This window comes from Seriola dumerili, unplaced genomic scaffold (genome assembly GCF_002260705.1).
Source record: "Seriola dumerili isolate Sdu_G_001 unplaced genomic scaffold, Sdu_1.0 BDQW01000216.1, whole genome shotgun sequence".
Classification (NCBI taxonomy): domain Eukaryota; kingdom Metazoa; phylum Chordata; class Actinopteri; order Carangiformes; family Carangidae; genus Seriola; species Seriola dumerili.
The window spans coordinates 2,005,937-2,025,803 of NW_019174471.1; the positions used below are offsets into that span (position 1 = coordinate 2,005,937).

Sequence of the window (19,867 nt, forward strand, 5' to 3'; positions counted from 1 at the left end):
ATATATTTTATTTAATATTTATTTCTATTTTTTTATTTCTATGTCATTAATTTATTATTATTCCATCTCATTTTGCATTAATGTCTTTATGTTCATTTTATGTGAAGCAGCTGGTGCATGTAATTTCTCTGTGCTGTATTTCCTGTATGAAAGGTGCTATACAAAGAAAGGTTATTGTTATTAATATTATTATACAGTAATTAAAGCTGTGAATCAAACTTTCCTTAAATATTATTTAACTCAATAAGTGATGCAACTTTAACAGAACCGTAATCTGTATGTTAGATGAAGACAAAATAAAGGGCAACAAGTTTTCAGATGTTCAACTTTCAGGGTTTATTTCTCTAGTAGCTCTTCATATCACAAAAGTCTTCAAAATGCAGACTATGATCTGTATATAAACTGTACACAAAGCAAGGCACTATACACTGTGGGACTTAAAAATCAAATACATTTCATCATCACTCCATCTTTGCCTTTAATCAAGCCTGTATCCTTTCTTCTATCTGAAATATTAACGACACTAAACGCATCAAAAAAAAAGAGAAAAAAAAAAACTGCATCGTTTGATTTGTAAATGGCAAATGGTGAATTGTACAGCAAGACAGATCCAGTATTTATCAACATATGACACAAACCTCCTCAACATTCATTATACACTTTATTCTATTTATTTTAGTTCAGTGAATATTCATGAAGCTTTTAAAAAATCCTATGTAGATTTGATATAAATATAAATTATTTGAACTGCATAAACATACATACAGGAGTAGCAGAGAGTCTAAAGTGGAGTGTGTTGAACGGGCTGACAGGCCTGCTCCCACTCGCCCACACTGTAAGGGCACTGGCTGTCCTGTGTATTGTACATATGTACAAACATTAACAGAGTGTACATTTAAACAAGCTCTGTTTTCACTCAGAGGTACATCTGCCTACATTTGTCTCCTACTGACAAAAACACCGACACAAAAAGCAGATGAGAAAGAAATCTGCGGCGCGAGAAAGCTGGCACACCTCTCGCCCGCTGATCATCTCTAACACGACTTTGTAACTCCTCTCGTGCTTCTTCATCCCTCCATTAACTCAGGAGTCGCTACCCCTGAGCCTCTGTTGTGTGCAGGCGTAAATAAAAGAGGAGACAAAACAACATCTCTGTGGCTTTAGTCCATCTCTCTGTTCCAGCCGTTTAGAAAAGTCCTTTGGCTTTCTTCAAGTTCACCTGTTTCCAGACGGGCAAACCCCCGTACTCCTCTCTGCTCATCTCCAGGGCTTTCTGTGGGACCAGTCATGCACACAATCAGCATGAAGCACCAGCAGTCACATGGTTTAGTTTACCATACAAACTTCAAACCAGCAAATCCTGCTGCCGGTACGGTGAGGAATGAGTAACCTCTGAGAACACACTCATGCATCAGTGAGATTAAAAACACAAACTCCATTCTTCTACTCCAGTAAAATAAGTTCCGTTTCCAGTTTGATCAAAGACCTCATATTTCCAGGATTCAGTGTGGTGTCCACACCGACTCGAAGACTGTGAGTGAACAGCATGCTGCGCAAATGAGGACTTAGGTGTTTTAGATGTTTCTAGTGAAGCAGAGCTGAGAGGAAAATGGATTATGAGCCGAATAAAGAGTGAGGATGCTGTGCAACGAGTCATCCATGCTCAACTCAGACCACTCACCTTCCCATAAGCCCCTACACCCTGGAGGGTCGAATGAATAAAGTAGATGAGTTCACGAAGAGACAAGAGGATGGAGAAAATATGGCAGAACATAAGATTGCAGATAGAAAAGCAAAAGAGAGGGATGAACGAAGAGGGAAATGAACAGGCAGAAAGATCAACAAATAACCAGAGAAAAGTCAGGATGAACATTTATACAGAATATTCCAGACTGATGGAGAACACCTTAATATTTATCAACTATTAAAAACACATCAGTGAGCCACACTGTTCCCTGTGTGACATGTTCCTTCATTACTAAGGAGAGCGCACACACACACACACACATGTTTATTTTTACTCAGTCTGACATATGCACACTGTCCTGGTGCTGGAAATACTCACTACAGCATCAAATTCATTAATGAGAATTATAATAATAAAATTATTATATTCGTGATCCTTTTTTAAGATTGACATCTCCAGTAGGAACCAGCGGGTTTGAGGCTGAGAGCCACAGACAGGGCAGGAAAGTCAGAGGGTTGTTGTTTTTTTTTGTCTTTTGAGATTTGGTTAAAAAGCTGCTGCATGTTCAAAATGTTTCCATTTAAATTGTGTTTGTCACAATTTAATACCAACATGTGTATCTGCTCCTTTAGGTTCTGTGTTGCAAAAATTACAATAAGCTACATTTACACAATAAAATAATATGTAACATCTACATTTAAAAACAAAAAAAAAGTCGAATCATGGCATCTGGGAAACTTAGAAAAGTTAGAAGTTGAAATTTGTATGTAAATTTAAATATAAATGATTTTTTGGATGTTTGACATACAGTGATTTTACTGATGGTGATATTTATATTGATTGTGTTGGTTACAGTGACATGAGTGACAGTCTCCTACCTCAAAGTCCTCATCGGACAGGTAGACCTCCAGGCGAAGAGGGTCGACTCCCTCAGGCAGCGGCCGGGCCAGAAGGTCTGCCAGGGGGTACGTGGTTTTACACAGCCGGGCCAACACATCCTCCACCAGGATAATCTGGTTACACACCTCTGCCTCCTGAGAGCACACACACACACACAACACTGTCAATATAACTTCAATGCAAAAAGAACCCAGAGAGTTGGATATTAAATAACAAATTTAATTTGAAAAATCAATAAGGGATAATGGCTTTACACAGTAAAGTGCACATATTTCAGTAAGTGAGAGTGCACTGATGGCTACACTGTGAGCAGCACTGTTTCATATCAGATGATGTAGTAATCAGATAAAATGATCTGATCCTCTCACCCTCTCAGTGATCTCAGCGATGTCCTCTCTGTGCTCCCAGCTGGGGAACATGTTGGTGAAGGTGAGCGGCTCCAGACCAGCGTGGATCAGATAGGATTTAGGGGGCTTCTTCTCATTCTTTTCTAATAATAAAATAAAATAAAATAAAATAAAATAAAACAACAGTAGGTCTTTGGTTCTGAAGCAGCACATCAGGATTTCCTTTTTTTTCTTAAAATTAGGTTACAAACAGTCACTGCAGTTTTGTTTTTGCACTACACTTCCCACACTGGTGTGACTAATGCTGTGGATGTTCTCCCAGACCTCACATAAAGCGGTTAAAGAAGGAACAAGTAAAATATTACAACAGAATTTGTGACTTGTACGTGTCTAGAAATAATAAGAATGAAGTGGACTACCTCTGCAGTACTGCAGCACAGTCTCCATGGCACACTTCCTGTCAGAGTCCCAGCGGATTCGGGCTGAGCCGGTGCTTTCGCTGTCCTGAGGCCACCAGCCCTGCCACAGGTACACCTCATGATGGTTGTCCACCAGGAACAGGGCTGAACACAGGAGAGTGGAAACAAGATGATTTCCACCTTAATTACAGAGGTCAATATTTTCTTTTTTGAGATGTCCTTCACAAATTCAAAATGAGACAAATTCCTGTCTTTTCATCCATGCTTTATTTATTTGTTTCATTTTTTTTTTGTACTCTAAAGCTAAGAGAAAAATAAAATTTTCTCCAGGTTTGTGCTCTTGAAGTTTTTGGTGAGGTGGCCTCCCAGCATTTTTTCAAGTTACTAGATCAACATTAGAGCTGAAGCAATTACTCTATTATTATCATCATTATTATATATATGTTATCCATTCTCTGATTCCAGCCAATCCAATGTGAGGATTTGTTGCTTTTTTATGTTACTATAACCTGAATATCTTTGGGATTTTATCGTAAAGGTTAATGGAAAATGCTTGGAAAAAGTTTTTGTACAATTGATTTTTGGAAACATTTCAGGGGAACAACAGCTGAAAATATACTTTCCCAATGACAAACATATTTATTTTTCATTTAATTAGGGAAAGTCGTCGGTCTCGTTTCCAAACCAAGAATATTTGGTCTCAACTTTAACCTGTCATCACTCAGTATAGTGAATACAAATGAATAGATTTGACATTAAGGTTCATGTTTTGTACTAATGGGTAAACTGGCCAATTTATCAAAACACTGGGGCTGATAGATGAAAGCCAGGGTTATGAAATGGGTGTAGACATGTGGTGTGCGTGTGCGTGTGTGTGTGAGTGTGCATGTGTGTGTGTGCGTGTGTGTGTGTGTGTGTGTGTGCATGTGTGTGTGTCGTGATGGTGTGTGTGTGTGTGTGTGTGTGCTGTGGGCTGTGTCATTGTTGTGTGTGGTGTGCATGTGTGTGCGTGTGTGTGGTGTGTGCATTGTGTGTTGTGTGTGTGAGTGTGCATTGTGTGTGTGTGTGTGTGTGTGTGTGTGTGCATGTGTGTGTGTGAGTGTGCATGTGTGTGTGGTGTGTGAGTGTGAGTGTGTGTGTGTGAGTGTGCATGTGTGTGTGTTGTGTGTGTGTGGTGTGTGCAGTGTGTGTGGGTGAGTGTTGCATGGGTGTGTGTGTGTGTGCATGTGTGCTGTGTGTGTGTGTGTGTGTGTGTACCTGGCTGTGAGGCTGCATAAAGGTCCTCCTGCAGGAAGGGCATGGAGTTGACCTCCTTGGGGTCTCTGGCAGGGTAGAGGAACTCCACAGCTGCAAACTCACCTGAGCTGCTGCTCAGCTGGTAGAGACGAGGCGTGAAGTTGAACCTGCCTGGGTCTGAAGGTCAAAGGTCAAAGATATGACACATAAACAACTGCACTATTCACACCCTGCATCTGTTGAGTGTATAGAAAAGGTAAGAGTCATGTTTCGCACACTCATATTTCCCCCACCTTGCAGCATGCAGTCGTACGCTTTCCTGTCCCTCCTCCCAAGGGCTTCCCAGAATCCCGTGGGCTCTGTTCCCTCGTCACATTCCCGGATGGTCACCTTGCTGCTGCTGTGGAGGCCCGTTTCCAGAGGACAGCTGCACAAAGACAAAGGTGTCACAGTGAGCGACATTGTTTCAGATCTCACGATTTCCTTTCGTTCTCTGTTAAATGGAGTGAGGAAAGTTTTCCGCTCACTGCTCTTTGATCTTGTTGGCGGCGGTGCGTGCAACCTCCCGTGTGTGTGCCTGAGTCTTGCAGCCGTGCCACAGGTAGATGAGGGCTTGGCTGACGCTCAGCAGCACCATGGAGACTCTGGAGCGTAGGCTGCTGCAGTGACAGGCCACCTCCAGCAAGTGGCCCTCCACCTCCACCTCTCCCCGCACGCAGTACAGACGCCAGTCATCTGAGGAAAGACAGTGTTGTGTTCACAGTAACTGATGTGGAAAATACAGAGCTCCTCTGGATGGTTTGTTTTTCCTGAGCAGTGACGGCGTTGAAGTAATATTCTGCTCTTACTCTGTGAGTTTTCCTCCTCCTCTTCTCTCTTCCCTGAGTGGACCACCATCCCTCCCTTGAAGCACTGCAGGAAGCATGGAGGCTCTTTACCCTGCTGGACCTGAACCTGGAGGAAGAGGAGGTGAAACAGGAGGAGAAACAGGATGAGTCAGGCTGTCTGCACACACAGAAAACACACAGAGTAACCAGACTTTGTGTACAGCACCTGCGCTCCTCGCTCTTCGTCCAGCTCCACCGTCATCAGTGCCGATGTTCCTTTCTCGCTCACGGTGGAGTTGCGGCCCTGCCAGAAGAAGTAGCAGCACTTCTCCTTCCCGGCCCCCGCCGTCCTCAGCTGCTCCGGGTTCTGTCTCTTCCCAACTGATTGTTACAAAGACACTAATGAAGGAGTGTGACGGAAAACTATAAAATGTTGCAAGTTGCTATCACCTTTTGCAATGGTCACTGTGATCTGCTGCAAGACCTGACTAATGGATGCATACATTTTGTGTCTCCATGCATCTAGTGTAAATGCACTAAAATCAATTCCTCCACATTTATACAACTGGAATTAAGTTGAGACACCTTCACAAGCAAATATTAAACTATATTAATCTTAGGGGCCCCTTTTTTAATGATTTGAGCACATGGAGCAAGTTCAGTTTGGGTGTGTCCAAATCCAGTTTTGCTATTTTAACAGTGGAGAAAATGGTTGCATTGTTCAAAAGGGTTGGTCTCTTAATCAATAATGGGTGTGTTTTGGGCTCAACATGCAATAAACCGATCAGAGTGCCACCTCCCATTCCCTTTTAAAAGCCAGGCGTGGCTGCACCTTGGCGGATTGCTATTATAATGGAGAATTTGCCAGTAGTTCCCTAAGAGGAAGCAGATCTGCTCCTGTGCAAAGTGAAAGCATGTGAGCAGATTGTCTACAGTAACAGAAGGATTCCACCACACAGGCCCGGGTGCAAAATATCAGACAGAGGGTACAATGCATGCTTTTGCACCCTTTGTTGAAATTTGAATAATAAATGTGGTTATATCAAGTTAAAACCGACCACTCTGATGTATGTAGAGGTGTGTGTGGTTATAGTGCAGCCTGGTGATTTAATGAAGGGTGAACACAGTCAACAATCTGGTCTGGCGCTGTGTTCTGGCACAATGCTGAAAGCGGTGCAATTTTGTCAGGATGCGCCCTTAAAATAACAGTGGAATACTGTTTGTTGGTCAATAGCACAATTACTTTGCACTGCCTCAAGATACAGCAGCAACGCGCCAGACCACACCTCACCAGTGTTTCTTATTTTAGTCAGTTCACAGCAAAATATTACTGTACCATATGACCGCTAACTGGCTACTTTTTCTCCCTTTTTGGTTACAATAATGGTGATAATATGGCCTGTAGTGGCACGTCTCACTAAAACATCTTGACCCACATCTGTGGGCATTTGGCTGGAGGAGGATTGGTGTCTACATCAAAGATGTGCTCTGAAATTCTTGGATGTTCTCAGAGTGAGTCAGAGGTATTTCAGAGAGAGATATGTTGACAAGATCTACAGTCTCCCACACATAACCCAAGATCACGTAGTACCTGTGGTTTCTGCAAAATGCTCATGATCTTATTAGTGGTGCATTCAGTCTAAACATCACGTTGTTGTTCTGCAGCCTTGCATACTCTACAAGTGTAAACAGAGTAACACTTTCTGCACCACGGCATCAAATGAAAATGTTCTGAGTGTCTTTTGTATCATTTCATGCACATTTACCACAGTTCATTCTAACACGTCCTGCCAGAGTTTAGAATCTAAAATAAAGTTCTGTGGGTTAGAGTCACATACTCTGTGTGAAAGTGTCCCAGTTATACAGCAGGAAATCGATACCGACCTGCAGCGCTGACCATGTACTTCCACTTCACCACGTAGGTGTCGCCTTCGTGGAACTGGCCGATGCTCTGGCGCGGCAGGCGGCTGTAGTCGAACTCCAGGATGTGCCACACCTCCACCGCCAGAGTGCTGATCTCATAGCTCCGCCAATCCTCCGCCTCCACCAGGCTGTAGCCCCGCCCCACGTTAAACCCATCCAGTTTGGTGCAGACAGGCGCCTGATGGAGGGGCAGCATCAGGGAGGCGTCATACGCCCGGGGCTGATCGGAGGTGGACTGCTCCTGGGGGTGGAGATGAGATGTATAATCCTCTCTGACACATCACTGACAGGATTAGGACTTTTACGTGATGAGGTACTTCCTGATACCTTTTGATCTGTCATGTGGTCGTTGGTGTTTTTTGTGGGGCTGGGGGTTTTCCTGGAGTCGCTCCAGTCCAGGAACTTCTCTTTGAATAGAGTGGTTTCATTGTGCTGAGTCAGTCTGCCGAACACGGCCCAGTCAGGTCGACCCTGGCCTTTCCTACAGGTGGAGAGGACACAGTTCATCAATGACACAATGAAAATGTTTTCCATACACTGTTGTAGTAATAGTCTCTGCTTTCAGTTCAACCTGTGGGCCAGGGCCCACTGGTGGGCCGTGAATATATTGCAAGTGGGCCGACAAATCAATTGCAAAACAGTACAACTCTGGTGAAAAGATGTAATAATATATATTCAAAGAAATATATAAAATAATGTTTTTAAACATTTGAAAATGAAATGATCTGTAAAAACATTACAAATGTTTAAAAACTAATTCCACTGTTTTTTTCCTCATATTAAAAGGTCCTATATTTTCCACTTTTCCTCTGTTGATCCATAAGAAGATATATTTGTGGTTTCAAGAACCAGGAACCATCTCAGTGTAGTGTGCATTTCTCTATGGACTGAGCGCTTTGATACTTTCACAGTATTAATATAGAACCCAGACCTGCTTTACAATCAAACAACACATAGAAATCTCATATATGGGACCTTTAGGGCCTATCACTGTGATAAGCCAATTACAGGAAGTTTCATGTTGTCGCTGGCTAGACCGCATCGTATACTTGTTTGCTATCTCAGTCTGACTGCGCGCTAAAAGATTAAATCCATGGCAAAAACTGTAGAATGAAAATAGATAGCTTGTTGGCAACAGGAAAAATTAAAAGGAAAGAGTCAAGAGACAGATGGTGAGATTGCTTTGTAATGATTTTGCAAAGGCGAGCGCAGTTTGTATAAAGTCCAGATCCTATGAATGATCAGCTGCATATACAGCAAGTATCTAATCATGTGTCTGAGCTGCAGCGTGAGCAGCGTTTCCATACTTGGGTATGAGTGGATTGCACTCTCCCGGGTCGAGCGGGTTGATGTCGCAGTTGGTGTAGTCGAAGGTGCCGTTCCACAGGTGCTTGGCCAGCTGAAAGGCCACCTTCCTCTGTGCCAGCGTCACTTCCTTCCCGTGCCAAATGTACATCTCACTGCCGAAGTCAAACACCAAAACCTGCAGAGCGAGAGAGAGAGCGAGAGAGAGCGAGAGAGAGAGAGAGAGAGAGAGAGAGAGAGAGAGAGAGAGGTTTTACAAGCCAACAGTAGCAGCTGCTACAGTGTTTTTTTTTTTTCTTTTTTTGACCACTGGGGGGAACCAAGTAAAACATAAAACGTCAAAAACATGTCAGCAGGGAAAAAAAGACTAATTCAGGTTGTCTGACCTCTTTGGGGTTGAGCAAGGAACAGCGAGGCATCTTGGCCCAAAAGTCATCATCTGGGACCAGTTTGTCATCCATCAGGCGGTAAATACAGTTCGTCTCCACAATGGCGCCTTCATACAGCTCATCTTCATCTGGGGTTCCTGCAGCTGCAAAAGGAAAGAGACGAGGTCACTGCATTACAGCGCTTCAGGGACTGTTTGTTTTCCTCCAGCTTCAGACAGCGTCAGATATGAATATGAATCACTTACACTGATAATTTGACTGTCCTCCCAGAATCTTCCAGAACTCCTTGGCAGGGTGGCTGTTTGTGCAGATGCCCTCCTCGATGACCTGAACGTAGTTGGCCCGACAACCCAAATCCCTCTTGCTCTGGATGAAGTTGGCCAACTCTGAAGCCTGGAAGAAAGAAAAAAAAAAACTTATTGTGAATAAGTTCCTGTTGAATCAAAAAAAAAAAAAAACACAGGTTCTCTGTTGAAATGGTTGACGAGCTGTTTACACTTGGCAAAAACATAACGAACACATCATAATGATTTTTAAGTTCATTTCTTAGACATCATTATGGAAGAAAAACTTGGTTCAACACTTTCTAAGATACAAAGAAAAGTCTGTTTAAACCATTTTATCAAACAGATTCATAATGAACTGAATTAAATGATGTGGGCCACGGCTCAGTGCTTTCCTTTCTGTCAGATTGAGGTCAGCGCTCTGCTCAGTCAATCAAAGGTCAGCAGCCAGTCTGGGCTTTCAACAATAGCCTTGTTTTGTGCGAGTTTCCTGCAACAACCCCGCACACACACACACAAACACACAGACACACACACACACACCCCTACACCCCTTTTCGCTTCACACACTGCTTCCTTTGCTGCTGCCACTGCTGCTTCCTCCCACGGCCGTGTTGACATCCTGCACGTGAAGCCAGCCGACGTCGCTACGACTGAAGTCAAGTTTTACTCAGACGAGCTTGTTCTGCCTCTGCGCCGGTGACAGTCAGAGCCGGACGCATATTGTTTTCAGGTGGACACGATATCTCAGTAACACCTTCATGGAACTTCTTCAAAGGATGAACTGATTAGCTTTATGGTGGTCAAAAGGTCAAAGGTCAAGGTCATGGTTTTGGCCTCATGAACGCAATATCTCTGTAATGCCTTGAAGGAATTTCTTTAAATTTGGAACAAAAGTTCGCCTGGACTCAAAGATGAACTGATTAGATTTTGGTGGTCGAAGGTCAAAGGTCAGTGTGACCTAACAAAACACTTTTTAGCCAGTCACACAGCAATTACGATGAAATTTCACACAAATGGTTCATATATTTTGACTCTAAATAAATAGGGATGTAACCTGAAACTAGTCTGAGTGGCGGAGGCAGACAACCACGAGGACGTGATTCTACTTTTCTAATGTTTTGTGTTGGTACTAACCTTGTTCCTCTCGATGACGTTGGCGAACTCTCCGGTCCAGATGAAGCAGTGGTGCGGCGCGATGAGCAGGAAACAATCGCCGCTGTTCAGGGAGGACGCTCTGGGCTCCACCAGCCTGGTCTGGACGTGCCGTCGGCCTGGTTTTACATACAGACACGCAGACAGGTGGGCTCATCAGTGACAGCTCTGATTATCACTGTGTTATCATACTAGGGGTGTCAGGGCAACAATGTGCCCGCCGTCGCCATTTGATCCTGTACATGTATGTAGATAAGTCTGCTTTGTCAAGTACACAGGGTTGTTTAGGAGCCTTGGTGGTTCAGGATCCCTCTGGCTCAACAGAAACCAGCAGAAGCTACTCAGCTACACTGCCGGGTTGGAGTCAGTTGACCTCCTAACAAAGCGAGTACCCCCCCCGGTGTAGTGGATTACACTCAGTGGGGTTTGGCGGAGAGGATCAGCCCGGGATAGCGTGAGGTGACCTGGGGAGAATGATTTAGAGCCACAGCTGTCACCAGCAGACTCGTGGAGGAGGTGCGAAGACACCAAAATAGACCGACTCTCGTCTCCCATTATAGATATCCTCTGGAAAGGAAAGGACGGCATCCTCCAGAGCTTTGTGTAAAACTATTTGTTTTTCCATCCACTTGAGCAACTGAGTGGAAACACTACTAAACATACTGATTCACTGGCTGAATATTTCACACTTGACTCCACAAAACAAACAGCTAATTTAACAGATAAGGAAAATGTGGACAGAAGTTTTATATATCTTTCTGTTTGGCTAGCTCGATGCAGTAAATAAACTGAAACCTTAAGACTGGTTACTCAAAGAGGACGATTTGAAGACAAAGTATTTCTTGGTAGAGCGTGATAACCTCTGAATGTTTTTTGTTCCGTCATCTGACAGCTGCCTGGACTCCCTGTTGGTGGGTTGAGGTCTAAAAAGTTGACCATGGTGGTTTCTACATTACAGTTACATTTGTGAACTGAAACTGAATGTTAGCACAGTAGTTATCACCGTCTCCTCAAAGCAAGAAGGTCCTGGGGTCAAATGCACTGACATGCAGAATGGATGAATTGACCTTGACTTGACGCCGGGGCCCACTGGTGGGGGCCGCGAATATATTGCAAGTGGGCCGACAAATCATTTGCAAAACAGTACAATTCTGTTGAAAAGATGTAATAATATAAAAAAATGTTGGTTTGTTTTGGAAGGTTTTAAAACAAAATGATCTAATGATCAAATAAAAACATTAAAAATGTTAAAAATTCCTTTCACAGTTTTTTTTTCGTATTTCGTTTATTTCATATTAAAGGTCTCTTTTTTACACTTTACACTTCTCCAGTGTTTTATTTGAAGTGTTGATCCATAAGAAGATGTATTTGTGGTTTAAGGAACCAAAAACCACCTCAGTGTAGTTTTACATCTCCTCTCTCAGGCTTCTCTCTGACAAAAGGTCTGTATACTAAATATTCAGATGTTGTGAATTCAGGTGCACCTGTGTGTGTACAGCTGAGGAAGCCTCTGCATTCAACTGACCTTTGACCTGCAAGAGCATGAGCTTCTTGTACGGCACGGCGCTGTTGTTGGACATCTGCTCGGAGATGTTGACGCTGCGCAGGTTGACGTTGCTGAAGTTCTCTTTGCTGGCGAGTCCAGCCAGAGCCACCTCAGAGAACCCTGAGTTCTTATTCACTGCAGTGAACAGAACATAGCAGAACACAGAGAGGGACAGAGAGAGAGGTCATCACACGGAACATCAAATCATTATGTTTAACGCTTATATGTGGATAAGTAAAGAAGCAGCAGCCAGACAGCCAGACAGCCAGCCAGCCAGCCAGCCAGCCAGCCAGACAGACACACACACACACACACACACACACACACACAACAATGAAGGTCTCTGCACGACAGCAACAAATGCTCCAGAGAGAGTTTAAGTTTTTATTGCTGTCAGAGGAGGGGAAGGAGGAAGCTGCATGGTTCTTTGCAGGTTCTCTGACGTCACTCTCACCACGTGCACTAAGATTTTGAGGACTGCTCTGCACAATGACAGGAAACAGACTCCAGGACCCAGATCTGGTGTGAGATGTGGGTCAGTTAAAGTCCCAAAGTAGTTTGAGTGGGTTAATCCACAACATGGAGAGACTATTTATAGTGTGCATCATATCAGTGATGCTTCATTTAGTATCTGATTGATGAACATGTTGTACTGCTGTTTATCTGTTCGCTGTTAAGGTGGGAGCCTTTCGCCTTTCTACCAATATTATAAAGACAAGACGAATCCAGGCGGACTAAACAGGTGCAGATTACACTACAGGATGACAGCTCATCACAGGAAGGCAGACATGTTTGTTGTTGTATTTCTGCAGCGTCACACCTATAAAAGACACTTCACAACACAGTCTGACAGGAAGGGGAAAATAAGATCACAGACAAACACCTACTGCACTTTATCAAAAATGTTTGATTTCCTTTGGACCGGCCAGGACTGATTATTGATTAATGAGAAGAATTTGATGTCATAGACAAATTAGAACAACTTAAAGAGACTATAACGTATAAATTTCACTTCAACATTCAAGGTTTAATAGTGGAACATGAACAATTATACTGAATATGTGCAAATTTAGAGACAATTTTGTCACATGTAGTGTCCCTGAGTATTTTCATCTCATGTTTTCTCCAGCTCCTCATCCTCTCTCACTCACTCTTCTCAGCCTTCATCCTCTTGCTCTCCAGCAGCCCCACGTTCAGCCTCTGCTCTGTGTACTCGTGTCTGATGTCCTCCCTGGCGGCGAGCATCTTCAGAGGGTTCCTGGACGCTTGGACGTTGCGCGCCGGGCGCACCGCTCGCTTGTGCTGCACCATCTCCGAGGTCAGCCTGGGAGGGGAGGGGAGGGTCAAGATTAACAGGAAAGGGCCTCATAATGATGGCTTAGTCAGGGTTATTGTTACTTCAAAGCGACGTCCGGCAGTGAAAACTTACTTTGGCACCTGCGGACCGAAGATGGCGTCAAAGTCGTCGTCTATCTCCACCCTGTTGACGATGGAGGGCAGCTCCTCCACGTGGCGGTAGAACTTGGAGAAAGTCTCATCTTCTAGGGTCATCACCTCCTTCACCTTCTTCTCTGTCACTGTGATGGTAGCTTCTGGAAGTCCACACACTGGGAGGGGAGAAGACATGGCTGCGTGAGGATCACACTTATCCCAGGATTCATTGAAGTTACTCCCACAGAATATAGTCTTAGTCATGTTTGCACAGGCTTTGACAAATGTACTGCTAATGAATAAATTTACAAATTTAAATTGTAACTTTTCATCATTAAGACAACTTAACATGTTTTGCCAACATACCTCTGTCACCTGACCCGTGGGCCCCATGAAGAAAACTTAACATAGAGCTAGTAAAAGTCTCTTCTATGCATGCATAAAGAAAGAAATTATAATCCTCTTCACTTATATTAAAAAGTAAAAAACTAATTTTTGATACGATCTGTGCCTGATTCACAGGAAATGACAGATGCATGTACTGGACACAATGTAGAAGACAAAAGCTGGTGCATACACACATTTGAATATAATATGGAAGACATGTGGAGGCACAGCTGTTGTTGACTTCCCCACTGAAGGCCTGTTTACGACGCAGGGTGGTCAATACACATCATCATGAATGGGACTCAGACATAACTATCTGTTGTGTAAATGTTCCATACGGGTTTTATTCGGCAGCACAGTGACTGCACGATGTTTGGTATCTGACGGATGAGAGGGAGCTTTGAGTTCAAAGTGTTGATATAAAGGAGAAAGTGACTTTTGCTCTCATCATTGATCGATTTAAAAACTTGTTGCCAGTGAAGCCTTAATTAATGACGCTCCTCTTCTAATAACAAATCCCAATAAGCTTTCTCATCAATTCCTTTATTAAATGTTATCACAGAGCAACTGCTGCCTATATCATATCATCCAATGGGGAACATGTATGGAATGACAAGAGACTAATTTGGACATCTTGTTAATTAGGGTTTGTGTTGTGGTTGTATAAATATTGTTTGTTTTTCCTTCTTTTGAACCTCCTTTAAACGGGCTCTTTCAGTGTTTCCTGGTTTATTAAAAAAAATAATTTTCTTTGTACATCAGAGAAGATATTCAAGTAATACATTTGCAAAACCTTTAATCTGTGCACGGTGAAGTGATACGGCAATGTTCCTCTGTGACTCTGACACTTACTCAGGAATGAGACCATCATGTTAAACGGCCGTTAAATTTCCGTAAGGAGGCGCAGGTCAGCAGTAACCACAGGTTTATACAAATCAACCAGGACTGAAATCTAACAGACTCAAAGTAGGAAAATACTGAATGCCTGGAAAAAATGCAAGACTAATCTCTAATGAATCACAGTGAACTGCAGAATACTGGACTTAATGCATTAAGTTTGGTTTCTGTTATTACATCAGATAAGAATGAGATGTCATTACATGAATCTATATCTAATTACAGGTTTATAAAGTGGCTCCAGTTTCACATTATTTGAACAGTGTGACAGGTGAGTCCTCACTCTGTGACTGAGTAGGGAGCCGTGGCCTGATGAACTTATACACCGCACGCTGAGCAAGACTCACCTTTACTGTTGAGCTTGCCCAGGAACGACTCCAGCTTATCCAGCTTCATGTCTGACTCCAGGTTCAGATCTGGTATGGCCTTGATCTCTGCACAACCACACAGACACACACAGACACACAGACAGACACACACACACACACACGCCATAAATTTACATCACGTTTCATCTCAGCATGGATCTCCTCTCTGAGGAGGCGGGCTGAGCTTCTGTTGTTTATAGAGCCATCGATGCTGATGTTGTTGTTTCTATGATGACTGAGCATGATTAACAGTCACAATGACATTAATGTGAACACAGTCACAAGCTTTGAATATGACTTCTTCTTCCGCTATTCAGACTCATGCATATTCATCAAAGTCAACATGGTTTAGATTCTATTAGGCTTTGGAAGCTAATAGAAGTCTCATAGCAACATCAGCCACTTTAGCGTTGATGATATTGGTGGTTTTGGTGGTGATGATGAATTGTGCATACAGTGCAACACACACAAAAAAAAGTAGGTATACACCTTCAGTATCAGACACCTCCTCCATGTCTTTTGAAAGAGAAACAAAAGGAGTCAGTTACACAGAGTCCGAATGAGATTGGGACCAGAGTCAATTCAAAAAACTGTGAATTTAACAGCAGTGAACAAACTGTCAACTCAGTGGCTCAGGACCAGAAATTATATAACACAGGAACCCAGCTGAGGATGTAACAAAGTCATATAATTAAGTCTAAAGCAGATTGGTGCAGCAGCTGAGCTCTCCAGCTAAATGAGATAAACAGCTCTAAGTGATAAGAGGTAATCAGAGGACACAGGAGTGTAGAAGAGAGAGGCAGAAAATAACATTACAGTATAACAGAAGATATAAAAAATTGTGTAAAGCGGAATAAATGAGCAAGACAGCTGGGGAAGGAACCCACCTTCCTGTGGTTTGGAGATGGCCGGGCTGCTGTTCTTAGGTTTGGATGGGACTGGAGACTGGAGGGCAGAGGGAGAGGCCAAGCCTGAAGAGGGAACACAGACAAGCATGAGCATCCAATCACCTACACAGCATGACATGGTTACACACCATCATTGTCAATTGATGAAATGTCCAAAGAGTTATTTACTTTTTTCCCCTCAGAGTTTCGTTGCATTAGTAGATTTGTCGTCACTGTATGAGAACTGTTACTGACAGACTTTCAGTATCACCAGTATAACACAGTTAACCACTGGTGGGGCGGTCAGCTGTTTTATCAAAAATGTGGGAGCGTTCACTCACCGGCTGTGTCGTGATGCTGTGTTATGACAGCATACATGCAGCTATTAGTGTCACATTTGCACATACAAATGAAGTGGTCAAAGTACAGTGGCCCGGAAGTGCCAAACCAAAGCCTGTTAGCCTGTGCTGATACTGGGCAAACAGGAAAGTGACATACAGTATGCAGAGGTCATTTATTAAGCTTCCATAGCAACTGCCTTTCAACCTGTGCAATATGCCACCTGTGAATGTTTCCCTTCAGCCTGCATTAATTGATATTCTGCACTCTGTGGCAGCAGGCTAGAAACACAACACTAACATGTCACATTATAAAGTTAATATGGCAGACATGTTAGCAAACAGTTGCTGAATTAAATTAAACACTGAACTAAAACACTGAAGTTGTGGCTGTAAAACCGCAGTGAGCTGAGACACTAAAATGCTCCACTACAACTTTAAGTCATACTTTCTTTGGGTTTGTCACTACGGGCGAACTCTTACACATTAATTACACTTTAATTAGAACCATTGTTAACAAAAAATATTGATTGGAGTAGTGTCCAGGGTTTCTTTACTGCATGTAGGAATTTTGCAGATTAACAGTAGTAAATAATGACTGGAACTTACAGCTATAAAACATGAGCCTAAAAAGCATCCGGAGCTACAGAAGCACCGTCTGTGATGCCTTAAAATAGTTACATGCATCCTTCCTATTCCATTCTCAGTTAGTTATACCTGCTAATAGGGAACAACTTCAACCATTAAACCAGTGTCTGCCTCTCTGTGGTGTAAAGACTTAATGCATTTCAGCGTGTTTGCGTAAGAGCTGGGGAAAGAGAAGTGTGTTGAAGTGGGGTATGCGTTGAGTTCGCCCTCTGACCTTTCTTCACCATGCGCGCAGCCACAGTGAACTGGGTGGAGTCGTTGGCGGCTCCGTGGCCTTTGGTCTTCCACGCCTCCTCCTGGGCCACTATCAGCTGCTTCCTCTCCTGGATGGACATGTGAGCCTCGATCCTCTGGCACTCCATCTCCGCCTCAGCTATTCTCTAAGGAGAGAGAGAAGAGAAGATGCTGAACACTTCTGACAGGAGGTTAAGGGAATGATCTACATTAGGATACCTGTACACTGTAATGCAGCCTCAATTTGTGATGTTTGATGCATTCCAGGAACTGCTCTGTGAGGGTCACATTCACAAACAGACAACATAGCCAAGCAAAAACAAGGATACCAAAGGGGGGGTAATTAATGAACATGAAGCACATTAATCCTACCCTCACACTGGAAACAAGCCTTTTACCTACACCTGCAGGAAAATTATTCTGCAGGATGCAACAAGCCTGTGAGGGCAGATGTTTCTCTCAGTAAACAAGCTTTAGAAATATTTTAGTGTCACATGAAGTTAAAATGAGTTAATACAGTGACAATTTCCTTCAGTAACTGCCACTCATTTGGTGTTCACTTAGAGAAACTTTGCTCAGTGTGTGTGTGGGGTGGGGGGTGGGGGGGTATTCGCGAGAGCACTTCACACAGTATCCACAGGGCTGGCTGAGTCACCTTCCGTCTCCAGGGGTGTTTCTCATCCACCTGCACAGGTCTGGGAGATCTGGTGGCCTTCACAACCAGAGGATGAGGAAGAGGAAGGTAAGAGAGGATGAGGATCATGAGATAAGGATGAAGAAAATAAGACAGCAGCTGTATATGGTGGGAAAAAGTCCACAAGCTAGAAGCTGCAGGGGCTGCCGTTATGCTTAGAGGCAAAGTGATGAAGCTTTGGGGCGGGGGTAAATATTTAGTGGCATAAAACAGCAAAGGACTGCAGAGCACTTGTAATCATGATGTGCTTTTGCCAAAATTGTTTAAAGCTACAACTGAAGGAGTAGAAAGAATTTAAAGATAGAGATGTAGATATTCGTGGTGAAACAGTGAAACTTGCTCAATGTACATTTTACAGATTCTCAATCAAATGATTAATAGGGTTTGTGATTGGATTTCAGAGCTTATTGAAGTAGGCTGGGGGGTGGGGGGGGCGATGCAGGCAGAAAGCTCTGGTGCAACTTCATACCTGGCTGGCTGAGTCATCAGGGGAAGGGGTTTGGAAAGGAGGCTCAGGAGCAGCAGAAAAAGTAGAAGCAAAGACTGGCTCCTATACAGGCCGCAGATAGAGGATGTCAACTTCAGTGGCTCAGGACAGAAATTTTAATAACACAGGAACCTGCAAGCTGAGGATGTAAACAAAGTCATAAATGAAGTCTAAAGCAGCATTGGTGCAGGCAGACTGCTAAGCTCTCCAGTAAATGAGATAAACAGCTCTAAGTGATAATAGAAAGGTAATAAGAGGACCACAGCGCGAGTAGATATGATACGAAACGAGAAGCATGTGAGGCAGGATAAAGCTAAACATTTACAGAGAAGACATGAGTCAGTCATAAGAGAAGTCACTCACTGGTCGGCTACACTCACACAGGGCACAGAATAACTTAACAATAGTCACTCGTAAAGCGGGAATTAAATGAGACACAGAACAACCTGGGAAGGAACCCACCTTCCTGTGCGTTTTGGAGATGGCGGGCTGCCTGCTCGTACACTCTCTCGTGATGAGAGACTGAGTGCAGTAGAGCTGGTGATGGAGCAGGTAGGTGAAGGTAGACCAACAGCCTGTAGTGTGAGGAACACAGCGACAAGGCAGACGCGGGAATACCAGGTGCTGTAACCTCACAGCCGACAATGCAGCAGAGGACGCGCGGCCTGCCAAGAACCTGTACCGCACCCGCCGCCACTGGACAGCAGAAGTTCACAATTAAGTTACACCGGGAGAAAAGTTACAAATGACATGGGGAGGAGCCAAAACAAAACAAGCAAACAGGAAAAAGGGGAAAGCCCGCCTAGCAGAAACCAGGAGACGTCTGGGCAAGAACAGGACAGACAGGAAAGACGTATGCACCATCGCGAGGCGAGCTTCATATCAGCCTTACCTAGCAGCACGCCCAATGACACACTAATCGCGTGTGAACGACCACCACGCAAGAAAGAAATTATAATCCTCTTCACTTATATTAAAAAGTAAAAAACTAATTTTTGATACGATCTGTGCCTGATTCACAGGAAATGACAGATGCATGTACTGGACACAATGTAGAAGACAAAAGCTGGTGCATACACACATTTGAATATAATATGGAAGACATGTGGAGGCACAGCTGTTGTTGACTTCCCCACTGAAGGCCTGTTTACGACGCAGGGTGGTCAATACACATCATCATGAATGGGACTCAGACATAACTATCTGTTGTGTAAATGTTCCATACGGGTTTTATTCGGCAGCACAGTGACTGCACGATGTTTGGTATCTGACGGATGAGAGGGAGCTTTGAGTTCAAAGTGTTGATATAAAGGAGAAAGTGACTTTTGCTCTCATCATTGATCGATTTAAAAACTTGTTGCCAGTGAAGCCTTAATTAATGACGCTCCTCTTCTAATAACAAATCCCAATAAGCTTTCTCATCAATTCCTTTATTAAATGTTATCACAGAGCAACTGCTGCCTATATCATATCATCCA

At 43.5% G+C, this 19,867-nt stretch overlaps 1 protein-coding gene across 1 annotated transcript in view; it reads right to left on the reverse strand.

Moving 5' to 3' along the window:
• Window positions 1-326: 326 nt before the first annotated feature.
• LOC111228221 (supervillin-like) overlaps window positions 327-19,867 on the reverse strand; it is a 72,158-nt gene continuing 52,617 nt past the window's right edge. The window contains exons 20-41 of the mRNA XM_022754045.1: window positions 17,189-17,354; window positions 15,989-16,072; window positions 15,591-15,617; window positions 15,081-15,167; window positions 13,448-13,625; window positions 13,170-13,342; window positions 11,998-12,153; window positions 10,455-10,591; window positions 9,279-9,426; window positions 9,031-9,176; window positions 8,647-8,822; window positions 7,667-7,820; window positions 7,301-7,580; window positions 5,643-5,797; window positions 5,438-5,543; window positions 5,117-5,324; window positions 4,883-5,016; window positions 4,611-4,766; window positions 3,354-3,497; window positions 2,956-3,077; window positions 2,566-2,721; window positions 327-1,273 (exon numbers count right to left, since the gene is read on the reverse strand). Coding sequence (XP_022609766.1) covers window positions 1,187-1,273; window positions 2,566-2,721; window positions 2,956-3,077; window positions 3,354-3,497; window positions 4,611-4,766; window positions 4,883-5,016; window positions 5,117-5,324; window positions 5,438-5,543; window positions 5,643-5,797; window positions 7,301-7,580; window positions 7,667-7,820; window positions 8,647-8,822; window positions 9,031-9,176; window positions 9,279-9,426; window positions 10,455-10,591; window positions 11,998-12,153; window positions 13,170-13,342; window positions 13,448-13,625; window positions 15,081-15,167; window positions 15,591-15,617; window positions 15,989-16,072; window positions 17,189-17,354 — 3,180 coding nt within the window. The 3' untranslated portion in view covers window positions 327-1,186. The remainder of the gene's footprint in view (window positions 1,274-2,565; window positions 2,722-2,955; window positions 3,078-3,353; window positions 3,498-4,610; window positions 4,767-4,882; window positions 5,017-5,116; window positions 5,325-5,437; window positions 5,544-5,642; window positions 5,798-7,300; window positions 7,581-7,666; window positions 7,821-8,646; window positions 8,823-9,030; window positions 9,177-9,278; window positions 9,427-10,454; window positions 10,592-11,997; window positions 12,154-13,169; window positions 13,343-13,447; window positions 13,626-15,080; window positions 15,168-15,590; window positions 15,618-15,988; window positions 16,073-17,188; window positions 17,355-19,867) is intronic.